Below are 13024 nucleotides of genomic sequence, written 5' to 3'. Positions count from 1 at the left end.
ACTTTGTCAGTAGCTGCATTACGGCTGCTTCTGTCCTCTTTTAAGTGGCTCTCCCTTTATTCTCTAAAAAACAGAAATGCCCTTTGTAGGTAGAGGGAAAGAATTGCCTGGTTGAGGAAGCCCCATATATATAAGCAGCAACATTTCAAAACATTGATAGCCAATATTACATTATATATATATATATATATATATATATATATATATATATATATATTCAGAAAAAGCATGTATATCTACTTGACTGTGTTCCTTATAAAGAAAGCAGTTACTTAAGAAGAATAGTTATGATTTCATCACTGTTCCATTGCAGAAGATAAATGGCATTGGAACAGTCTGTTTAAAATAACCGGTGTTGCTGTTTCATTTTTATGTTTTTATTTTCCATATGTTTCTGGCATTAGGCTTTTTGTTTACCTCTAAAAACCATTTAATCCCATTTGTTTTTCCTGTCAAATGTAGTTTTGCATGCCTCCATGGATCAATGGTAAATTTGAATGGAATATGGTCATTCCCTCTGAATTTGTAACTTCAGATTTAATAGAATATCCTTCATGCTTAAGGGTGCAATCCTATGTACGATTAGACAGGAAAAAAATCGTACAATTCCCAGCATTCCCCAGTCAGCCATGCTGAGAATGCTGGGAGTTGTAGGACTTTTTTCTGTCTATAAAGTTCTGCAATCCTAGACAGTGCATAGAGATTTGTATCTCTAGTGGCTAAAGTGTTGGACTGGGAGTCAGGAGATCCAGGTTCTAGTCCCCACTTGGCCATGGAAAGCCACTGGGTGACTTTGAGCCAGTCATAGCCTCTCAGCCCAACCTACCTCACAAGGTTGTTGTTGTGAGGATAAAATGGGGAGGAGGAAGATTATGTACGCTGCCTTGGGTTCCTTGGAGGAAAAAAGGCAGGATATAAAAAATGCAATAATAATACATCTGTTTTAAATTTGAAGAATAATGTTGACACATTAACACATTTAAGATTTTTGGAGGGACAGTCTTACATCTGTCGGTCTGTGTTGCTGCTGACATCTCTGCCCCCACACACATACACATTTTTTAAAAGTTAAAAAAATATCTCTGCATGGTGGTGAGTGCAATAGGAAACACGGTCCTGCATTCTTTTTCTCAGCGGAGCCCACAAAGAGGGCTGATGCTTGAAAAAGGCAGGGATGGGGTGCGGTGTTTCGTTTTGCGCCACAAGTCTCACCACAAGTCTCACCTTTCGTCGCCAGCTGAAGACCTTTTTATTCTCTCAGTATTTTAACACTTAATTTTAACTTAAATTTAAATTTTACTGTTCTAACTCTGTATTTTAATCTTATATCAATTTTGCTGCGTGGTTTTATCCTGGTTGTGCTTTTTATACTGTATTTTGTATTCGTGGTTTTAACCTGTTGGTTGTTTTATTATGGTTTTAATTTTTGTGAACCGCCCAGAGAGCTTTGGCTATTGGGCGGAATAAAAATGTAATAAATAAATAATAAATAAAATAAATACCTATACTGCAAAGGTACTCCGACCATACCTTCCCTTTGGCTCCACTCACCCAATGCTTCTCCTGTCTGTTCTGCCCATGGAAGCTCCTCCTGTTATCCACAATATATCTCTGAATGCCATACACTGGGGACAAACAACAGGGAAATGCTAATGAGAACCAGTGTGGTGTGGTGGCTAAAGTGTTGGGCTGGGAGTCGGGAGATCCAGGTTCTAGTCCCCACTCAGCCATGGAAACCCGCTGGGTGACTTTGGGCCAGTCACACACTCACAGCCCAACCCACCTCACAGGGTTGTTGTTGTGAGGATAAAATGGAGAGGAAGAGGAGGATTATGTACGCTGCCTTGGGTTCCTTGGAGGAAAAAAGGCAGGATATAAATGCAATAATAAATAAATAAATTGTCCTTGGGCTGCATTTGGCTAGCCTGTAGTGTTGGGGACAGAATGTGGTAGTAAATGGGGGAGATGACTTACACAAAACCACAAGCTAAATACAAGACAAAGGTGTGGCCTGGCCAAAGTCCCAAACACTAAACCTCCTAAATAATTTCTCCCTCCAAACGTTTCCACCCCAGACCCAATCTGCAATCCCTAATACTCCATGTTGCAAATGGTTCTTTCCTCATTCCCCTTACTCAGACTTCCAATGACTGCAGAGACAAAAGGAACACTAAACTTAGGTGGCAGCACAAAGCAGTGTTACACATACTACTACTTAACACCTGCACATCATTAATGTGTGGGATGCACTGCCACAAGTTGCATTACGGCCACTTCCTTATATGGCTTATATAAAAAAAAGATTAGACAGATTTATGGGGGATAGCTAATACCCAGAATAGCTAAATAGAACCTCCTTGTTCAGGAGCATTATACCACAGATGCAATGGATGACAAACAGAGAAATGCTTTCATCTTGCAAGCTTCTACATTCATCTGGATAGCCCAGATCCTCTCTCCAAATTTATTGTCTCCAGATTGCCTGATTAAATTATCTCCTCTGCTACCCTCATCAGCCTTTTTTCTCTGACCCACAGTTGTGTTTAATTCATGTGCTCCAGTCTGTGAACTGTTGCCAGGAGGATATCTCCACATGCAACACTCAACACGCTGTAGCAGCGGGCAGGATACTCTTTCTTGCACTGGCACAGTGGAGCCCAAAAAATCTGGAAGACAAATTATCCCAGTCACATTCATGTGCATTAATCTTTCAGGGCTTTTCTGTTTCGTGTTTGTTCTCAAAATGGGAAATTGTGCACATCAAATAAGGAGCCTTTGTGCCTCCATCTAGTTCAGTGGAGGTTGTCAAAAAGTTTAGTTGCATGGACATTTGGGAATTCCAATTCTTGCTCCTGTTTTCCTTTTCTTTCTTCCATCCAACCCAGAATATAATTTCAATATTTCTGATACTTACACCATCATGCGCTACGTTGGCATTGAGAATAAATAGGAGTGAATGTTTACTTCCATGCAAACAGAAAAAAAGAACGCAGGATTCCATATGAGAACCTATAACTAAGTAAAACAAAGTATTCTACCCAAAGAACAGTGTGTGCATTTTGTCTTGCAGTTAACTTTCTTCTCTGGAAATGATTACAGAAAAAATAATTTCACTATTATAAAAAAAAAATCCTTATAATAAATGTGTGTTTTAAAGCAATATTACCTTACCTATAACTCATGCATGTGCTTTAGTTACTTAGTTATTTCCTGCATGTAGTTTGAAAAAGTCCAGTGCTGTCATGTGGTAGATTTATTTTAATTTATCCTTACAAGTAAGGAGCAAGTTGACTAATACAGTAGCTAGAAATAGTTGTCAGTACTTGAATAACTTCAGAGATGTCATCTAGATTTTGTAACCCAAATTCCAGCGATAGTAATTTCTCTCTTCTTCTTTCTTCCTTTCTTTTACAACAACAAAAAAAACTTTTTAAAAGGAGCAATTAGTCATTCCAAAAGTGCAAGTATTAAAGGTAATTTAACCCATTGTTGCAAAATACATCCTGATAATATTTTCCAGAATTTTAGCAAAAGTTACTTGTGCATAAGATAACAATAATGTTTGTCTTAGGGTTGCATTTTGTAGCACTAATGGCTTGGTTCCAAATTATATGAATTACAACCTATTCTAATAGAATGATTTGAACATCTAGTCAGTTTTTAAAATATTGTGCTTGACATTAGTCTCTAAGCGAGGGCTCAGTGGTAGAGCACATACTTTGCATGCAGAAGGTTCCAGGTTCAATCCTTGGCATCTGCAAGTAGGGCCAGGAAAGAATCCTGCCTGAAACCCTGAAGAACTGCTGCCAATCAGAGTTCACAGTACTGGGTTAGATGGACCAAGGGTCTGAATCCGTATAGGGTAGCTTCCTATGTTCCTATCTTTAAAGACCCAGGTAACTGTTTCTCCCTGTGCCAGAAAGGGAAGTAGTGTGTCCTTTCCCTCCAAGAACCCATCTTGTACTAACAAGTAGGAAACTATCCTGCTCTGGTCCTGCAGTTGTTCCTCATCAGCCATGTGGACTAAGGATGGTGGCAGTGGGCTTGAAGTTCCCTGAACATGTACAGTGCAGTGACCAGGATCACTGAAACTGTGCATCCAGTTACTGAGTAAGACCCAATGCTCATGAAATGGCCTCCATGTGCAGGCTGCTTTAAATGTCTACCCCAACTGCTGTTGCCACGCAGCAAGCCACTTGGGTCATCTACACCGAGCAGGATATTCCACTATGAAAGCGGTATATAAAAGGCAGGAGCCACACTATTGCTTTATAGCAGTATTGAAGTGCACTGCAGGAGCCACACTACTGCTTTATAGTGGTACTGAAGTGCACTGACAACTGTTGAGGCCCATGACACATCTACACCAAGCAGAATATAACACTCTGAATGCTATGAAAGCGCTATGTGGTATGTGTCTATGGGCCCCAACAGTTGTCAGTGCATTTCAATACCGCTATAAGACAGTAGTGTGGCTCCTGCCTTTTATATGCCGCTTTCATACCGCTTTCATAGTGGAATATCCTTCTTGGTGTAGATGAGCCCTTAGATGCAGTGGTTTTCCATCCCACCCTCCCCTCAGAATGGAGCAAAAAATATGCTCTGATTGCCAAAATAAGCCACTGTGCATTAGCAGTTTGTTGCATGGAGATACCCCCACTCAGGAAACATTCAGTGTGGCTTAACATGTGACACTTGCCCTAAGTAGGATGTAGATGTACCTATCAGCTAGAATGCTCAAACTATTGTTGTTGGGACTGTCTCACTGAAATCCACAGCCTTACTTTTGACTAAAGGGCATTATGGCATTCAAAGTCTTTTGTGGAAACATATATAGGCTACACTGATACATTTACTAGGAAGTAAGTCCTGTTTAATTCAGTGGGACTTACTTCTGAGTAGACATGTATTGGATTGTACTGTCAGTGATTTAGTAGTAAATATGGCCACCTAGGATGTACAGTAATGAACAATGCCAAAGACACACAACTGCATACAAATAATTGCTATTTGAGAAACATAAGATGCCTATATAAACTCTTACAACATGCAGCAGTTAATTATTACATTGTGTTATTTATATAATATTTATGAGAACATATATTGCTTGTTACTTATGAAGCTGTTAGTCTTGCATGGTTTTGTAAACTGTCATCCATGCAACATTCATATGATACAATTTTGACGGGTTACAAGTGGTCATTTGTCTTCAACTTTGCTTGTATATATAACCTCTGGCCTTTTATCTGCACAGAAATGTTGTAAGAGTTTATATAGGCATCTTATGTTTCTCAAATAGCAATTATTTGCATGCAGTTGTGTGCCTTTGGCGTTGTTCATTAACGTAGTTTATCAACTGCAGCCTTGTTTACATTTGTTCACCTAGGATGTACAGCATATTTCTTTACTGCTTGTTTAAAAAGTCGAACACCTTGTGTATCAGCAATGTTCCCCCTGCAGTATTTGTTTTGTAAAAGGATTCTGTTACTGTCATGGACCATAATAAATGCCATATAGCCAAAATAATAAAAGTATTATCTCAGCAACAGGACAGACACTCTGTACTACCACAGCTCCAGTTCTCCAGAATCAAGTAATATAAAAATGTAAACAAATACTGAGAAATAAATGAAGGTGTATTTAATTCAAAGAAATTATGCCTGGATTAATAACATGAACTTGGATCCAGAGAACTGTAATTGGAGTTCTACTTGTGCTATGGGGCTTTCCTACCTCCTCTGTCTGCTGCAGCCACTTTGAACCCACCAGTATGGCGCATCCATCTATCCTTACTCCAGAGTCATGGTGGAGATTCTCCCGGGCAGATGGCAACTCCTGATTGGTTGCCATCTGCCTGGGCATAAGGCAGGGGATGGGCCCAGTGAGCCAATGGCCACTGGAAACCCCGCGGCCCCCCTCTTCATCGGGATTAGCGATCACCACCATGCAGCAAAGAAAGCACAGGGTTTTGCTTAAGAAGGCGGCAACCTGCCCCCTTATAGGCACTCCCCAAGGAAGGCAGTTCAGATGTAATATTAAACCATGGTTTAGGACAGGACTGCAGAACCTCAGGCCTGGAGACCAAATCTGGCTCTCCTGGGGCCCCAATCTGGTCGTCTGGGATTCCCTACATGGCCATGTTCCATTTATCTGGCCCCATCCCTTTACACAGGTTTTGTCCAGTTTTTTCCCTTTCTGAAAGGATGAAGTGCCTACCTTAGTCATTGGCTGTAAGAACTCTAAGCTAAAAGATGCTGGTATTTTTGGCCCTGCTCGTTTGCCTTTATCCCTTTTGCCTTTGGGCCCATCTACTACTGGAATGCAGACCTCGAAAACTCCTCTGAAGTGGAACTTGGCCCTCAGTCCAAAAGAAGTTCTGCATCCTTGGTTTACGATTACAAGAATGAGACGCAGTTAACCTTGGGTTCTCCCTTCCCTTTCTTCCTCTGTCACAGACCAGAACCTTCTGCTTTCAGTTTAGGTCATCCACATTTTAGCATGCCGGCCAAAACCTAAACTACAGTTGGTCTTAACTGTGGTTTGTAGAAACAAGCCAGCTTCATAAATCATGGTTTGAAGTTGGCTTGTTTCAAACAAAACAAAGTTACAATTAACCACAGTTTTGTCAGATGCAGACAATGTGGCAAGAAGTAGTTAATCTAAAACAGAAGCAACATTTCCAAACTCCTCCTTGTAGCCATGCAGTTGGGTGAGGGGTAGTGCAGCACATGAGTCCAGGATAGGCAGACTGGTTTAGTGCTATATTTGTGCCAGCCCAGTGAGTTATTCAAGAGACCCATGACAAAATACTGATCAGAAATATGTCAGATGCTAGTAAAGCCAGTGTATTGTCAATTTCCTAAGAGAGGTTGTACTAATAAAAGAAATACATTGCTTTGAATCCTGATAAGAGCTCAGAATGAAATAGTGTTGAAATTGTGTGTGGTGCTTTTCATTTTAGAGTATTTATAAATATAAAATTCAACTAATTTTATAAGTCAACTAATAAATAACTAATTTTATAAGTCAACTAATAAGTTATATTATAACTAATATAACTTATTAACTAATAATTAGTTAAAAAGTCAACTAATATTTTTGCTTCTCATTCTAGGTTATAACCACCAACATATATGTGATGATCAAAGCCAGAAATCTCCTGAATTCTATAGCAGAACTGCCTCTGAATCTAATGTATATCTTAACACCTTCCATTATCCTGACCATAGTTTCAAGGACCATGCCTTTGACACTCTAAGCTTAGACAGTTCTGACAGCATGGAGACCAGCATATCTGCCTGCTCCCCAGATAATATTTCCAGGTAAAGTAATGACAACATTTCATTTTTGTAACGTATCTAGCACTGTAATTTTAGAACGTACCATTTAAGGACTTACTCAGCCAGCATCTGAAAAGGATTTTATTTCTAGAGGTCCCTTAATGTACACATAATAGATTGCTTGTGGCCATACAGAACAACATTTTAGAGCATGTACATGCATATATATCAGGTATGAGGAACCTCTGGCCTGCAGGCCAAATTTGGTCTTCCTTCTGGGAATCCTATCCAGCCCATGGGGCCTCAAGCAAGGCTTGCCCTCTCCAAAAAGGGAGAAGGATAGAAGCAGCTGTGCCATGATCTTCTGGAGATCTTCTTGAGTCCATAGCTTGGTCCACTTCACTTCTCCCTCATCTTCTCCAGTCAGAGAAGGCGAAGGAGGAGCAAGCCATCTTTGCTCCCTCTCCCCTTCTCCAATTGGTGCCTAGAGGAGCCAATTGGAAAAGGGGAGGCAAGCAAAGCTGGTTCAGGACTCAGTCAACTCCTTGAGCTGCCAGCTGAGTCCGCTTTGTTCCCTATTTGCATTCTTGGATTAGGGACAGCAAGGGTGGAGCAAAGCTGACTGCATATGCAGTTGGCACTTTGCAGGGTCCTTCAGGCACCCAGTGAGTGTGGAGCCACTTCACCTGGCCCTCGCCATCTGGGTGAGAAGAAGGCAAAACTAGCTGCTGTATCCTTTCTTTGTGCTGAGAGGAACATGGAACCACTGCTCCATGCCTTTCTCTGCATGGGGAATTGGGCTAGATGACATCAGGGTGTGGAGCTTTCTGGAAGGGGCTTCAAGAGAAAGTCCTGCCCTTTGACAGCACCTGCCCCCCTTGATTGGTCTCGATAGGCAACCCAGCACCTGGAATCAGTCCAGTTCCCCACCCCTAGTATACAGTTTTGTTAGTTGAGCAGAGAGAAAGAAGAGCAGCAGGGCTGTTCCCTTGGCTCTACTGAGAGACCAGCTGCCTTTGGCTTTTCCTCAACAGACATTCCATCGGACTGTTTCCATTCCAGCTGCTCATTAAAGGAACAGTAACTTTAAAAACTGTGTCAGAGTTTGCTGTTTTTACTATTCAGTTATTGCTGTTCAGTTTTCCTATTATGGGTCTGTTTTTCCAATTATTATTTTCTATTCAGTGCTAGTACTTCAAATGTTGCAAGAATAGAAGAAATGGAAAGACTTTTGAAACAAGCTCATGCTGAAAAGTCACGATTGCTTGAATCCAGGGTAAGCTAAAAATAGTAATTGCAAACACTGGAGTAATACAGTTTGAGGTTGTGGTGTCATTAGGGTTCTGGAATTGTTCTATTTTACAAGAGTTCATCTAGTCCCTTTAAAGTTACAATCTGGCCAGCTAAACATAACATTAAAAAGTACACAGTGATCCTGTATAAGAAATCATAGGACGACTAAATACATACTATGGTCCAGAGATTCAGGTTAACTTGGAGGTATAAGCAAACCAAAGTGGTTGCTTGAGGCACCAGTATTTTTAGAGGCATTAATGAAGCCATGTAGAGTCCAAGAAGTAGACACCAAGAGGTCCCTGCAAAATCAAATAGCACATTGCAGCCACAGAGTCTCAAAATGCCTTTTGCTGCCCTTGACTCAGTTATGTCTTGATATAAGAGGAGTAATAGTTTCCACCTTTATTTGGAAGTCTATAAAATTATTGGCCTCCATGACTTGTCTTAAATGGACACTGGCTTAATGCAGTATTGACATTTTAATATAACTATATTGGGTTCAAATAAGTTTTACGTGTCCCTTCATCCTGAGTTAGATCACGTCTATTTTATCAGTATTAGAAACAGGATTCAAACTGAGTGTTGTCCAAGGCCTCAGGAAGAAGCAATTGATCACTATCTGAAATGACTTAACTTGTTTTTTAAACCGGGGATATCGTAAATGTATTTATGACTGAACCATCGTTCCACTTTTCAATACGTTTCTCCTTGTACGTGAGCAAGCCCCCACATCTTTACCATTATTATTACAGCCGTTGTGGGCTAGGCATATTTATTTGTTTGTTTGTTTGTTTATTTATTTATTACATTTATATACCGCCCCACAGCCGACGCTCTCTGGGCGGTTCACAAAAGTTAAAACAGTAAACATTTAAAAGTATACAAAATTTAAAAACGTCCCATTAACGTCTTTTGGCTATATTTTATTATAGCCAGTATATGTTGCACATTCTTATTCACAAACTCGTTGACACAGATGTCAACAGAAATCTTTAAAATGTAAAACCTTCAAATTGAGGCAAGCATATTTACCATGATGAATGAATTTGAAGGGAGTGTGTTTGACATTAAACTATACTTAACACTTTAAAAAAAGAGAATATTTATAATACATTGTATGATGTGGCTTTTAGGAACGAGAAATGGAAGCTAAAAAAAGAGCATTAGAAGAAGAAAAACGACGTAGAGAGCAACTAGAAAAAAGGTTGCAAGAAGAAACTAGCCAGCGCCAAAAACTAATTGAAAAAGAAGTTAAAATACGTGAAAAACAAAGATCCCAGGTATGTAATCTATAGACAAGAAAATAAGGTATTGAATGGGAAAGAAAACTGAATACACAACAATGCATTTGCCAGATAAAACAAGTGTCTTGTGTTAATGCGCTAACACACAAATAATTAAACCTTCCTACAAGCGTCAGTCATATTCATGACAAAATGACTGAAATTTGTAACCCAGATTTTGCTTTAACTCAGCTCATTAGAATAATGTGTTAGTTGTTTTCCAATTGCCATTAGAATAATGTGTTAATTGTTTTCCAATTGTATAAACTTCACAAATAGTCTCTGAATTGGATGGCCATGAAAGTAGCATTAATCTTTCACATTCTTAATTCAGCAAGCAAGCTTGAGATGTGAGGGTATTAACATTGAACTGTTTGCACAATGAAAGATTCTCTGTTTTCACAGTGATACTCTTAGGCATGATAAGAAATGCACCCATCAGGGAATAACACAGACTTGTAAGCTAGTATAGGGGTGGAAAGAAGTTAGATCAGCGTCTGCTGGTAGATGTCTGAGTGTTTTGCAGAGGTTGGCAAAGGATTCCGATTCCCTATTATTTAATATGAGCAACAACAAAAGGGTGAGGTTTCCCCTCTAAATTATGCTGCTACAGTTGAGAAAACTAGGAGGAAATTAGAAGTGGATGTTTGTGTGAAAGGCTATATGTTCTGTTATGATATGAAAACAAATTCCCTGGGCTGAGCATGTTCCTTATTTCTAAGTATATGTCCTTCTCTTTCCCTCTCTCTCTCTCTCTCTCTCTCTCTCTCTCTCTCTCTCTCTCTCTCTCTCTCTCTCACACACACACACACACACACACACACACACACACCCCACTATTTTCTACCTGATGGACATCAGAGTTATAGTAAGAAAAGCTAGTATATCTAACAAACCTGAAGTCTGCACTCCCCTGGTCTAGTATGGTATGACTGTAGGAGAGCTAACTAAATTTCACACCTGAGTAGACGCTGGGAGATAAGTACAAACACCATTAGGAAAGGTATTCTTTGATTGCTTGTCACATGATCACTTGCAATGGGCACTGCCTCCATTGAAAAAGACTGTGTTAAGTGACATCAAAAGATACGAAGCTCTGTCTATGACAGCCTTCCTCAACGTGATGCCCTCCAGATGTTTTGTTCTACAACTCCCAGTACTCCCACCTGCTCAAGCTGGCTGGGGTTGAAGGGAGTTGGAGTCCAAAGCATTTGGAGGACTCCAGGTTGGAGAAGGCTGGTCTACGATCTGGGATGGCTCTTTCACACATTCAGTTGCAAGTCATTACTTGAGGATTGCAGTCAATGTGTGAGAAACATGGCTCGTCCTGGAGAGAAATGTGGGTGAGAGGTTTTGTTGAAACGCCTTTGTTTATTTATTTATTTATTTACACTATTTATATACTGCTCCCCATTCAAAATTTTGGAACGGAGTACAAGATAAAATAAAATAAAAACAGAATAAAACACCTTAAAATAGATTTTTAAAAGAAGCCAAATGAAAAGTGAACTGTGAACCGTGGCTGGTCATAAAGGACCGGCTTCCTGGAACAATGAAGTTTTCAGGAGGTGCCGAAAGGAACACGAAGCTGGCACCTGCCTGACCTCCAGAGGCAGGGAATTCCATAGGAGAGGGCTACCACGCTGAAGGCTCTTCCCCTAGTGGATGGGTCTATGTGGAACCACCAGGAGCATGCCCTCGGATGACCTCAATGACCGGGCAGGTTGGTAGGAGAGAAGGTGCTTTCTCTCTCTCTCTCTCGATCAGACATACACACACACACACACACACACACACACACACACACACACACACATACACACAAATGACACCTGTTGAAATTCCCTTTTCTATACAACTGTTAAAGAAACAGAAGCCCTGTCCTCCTTTCCATATGGTCACCCTACATTAGGCTCCTTCTGTCCCTGAACTGTTTTCAAGTGGTCATTATAAGAATTACTATTTAGCTTTAAGGATTTGTGCCTGAGTTTGTTTTCCTCTTCTCTCCCCATCCGTTTTTCCTTTTGTGTCATGTCTTTTTAGATTGTAAGCCTGTGGGCAGGGACTTCCTTGTTTTCATTGACTGTATGCCTGCTGCTCTGAGAGCCTTTTTGGCTGAAGAGTGAGGTAAAAATGTGTTTAATAAATAAATACAGCCACCAAGGTTGCCTGTCATGCTTGTATTGCCCAAAGTGAACCCTAAAGACCAAACTAGGCAATGTGATGGAGACCCATGATAAGCTGTTTCTTTATATTTTTGTAAAAAACAGCCACTAGGGGCCCCCAATTCCGATCAGGATCATGGTGCTTAGTATGAGTTAAACTTTTCCTCCTTCAGCCTTTTTCTGATTAAAATTGTGCTCTATAGCTGGGCAAGTACATGTTCATCTATGCACACTTTACGTATTTAGGTGTACACTAAATATGTGAGAGGTATAACTTTAAAATGTCATATGGGGAATTGAATCCTTCTGCGAGAAATAAGGGAAAGTTTATCCTGATGACTGGTGATATTCGGTTTCTGTTGTGTTTCTCAGAACACTCCTGCTTTCGATGGGAGGCAAATGACAAGGCTTGCTAGGTAATCCAAAAAGCTTTTTTTAAGCAACAAATGTCTCTTCTACCTGAATAGAGTCTAACCTCTTGGAAACATCCCCCTAGGCAAAACTATGCAAACTAAGCGAGACAGTTGTCCGTTCAAGAAGAATAGGAAGACACTTCTCAAACGCCCGTAACTTCAGAGCGCCTGGTGCGGAGGCAGGTTCTGGCGTAATCTAAACGGCTTTCACACGCCTTCCTTCCGTGCTGTGCATTTCAGCTTCCGGCAGACCTTAGTATCAGCTAGCTTGTCAGGATGCTCACCTCCAGAAGAAACCTCACTTCCCACTGAGTGTGTAGGATTTGGCCTTGAGGAGTAAGCTCTGGAGAGGGCTGATTACCAACTGGGGAATCACCCATGAGAGCTTCCTCCCCCACTGGTACAGGCTACTGGTGTCTGGCGCTGTGTCTTCTAGTTCTGAATCTGATTGATTACCTGAAACAACTTCTCCCAAAACAGGGGCAGTAGGGTTAGACATGACACTTTCTAAGATACTGACTAAGCACTCTTTAACTAGGAAGTGGGTTCTACAGATTTGTTGACAAGTAAAATATGTGTAAGATTTG

The 13024-nt window shown here is 40.6% G+C and overlaps 1 protein-coding gene across 4 annotated transcripts in view; it reads left to right on the top strand.

Moving 5' to 3' along the window:
- PHLDB2 (pleckstrin homology like domain family B member 2) overlaps positions 1-13024 on the top strand; it is a 97088-nt gene that overhangs the window by 75011 nt on the left and 9053 nt on the right. For all 4 annotated transcript variants that reach the window (XM_063126842.1, XM_063126840.1, XM_063126839.1 and 1 more), the window contains 3 exons: positions 7115-7322; positions 8466-8556; positions 9710-9856. In XM_063126842.1, the coding sequence (XP_062982912.1) occupies positions 7115-7322; positions 8466-8556; positions 9710-9856 (446 nt within the window). The remainder of the gene's footprint in view (positions 1-7114; positions 7323-8465; positions 8557-9709; positions 9857-13024) is intronic.

This window comes from Elgaria multicarinata, chromosome 5 (genome assembly GCF_023053635.1).
Source record: "Elgaria multicarinata webbii isolate HBS135686 ecotype San Diego chromosome 5, rElgMul1.1.pri, whole genome shotgun sequence".
NCBI lineage: Eukaryota > Metazoa > Chordata > Lepidosauria > Squamata > Anguidae > Elgaria > Elgaria multicarinata.
This window is presented reverse-complemented; position numbering and strand designations above follow the sequence as displayed.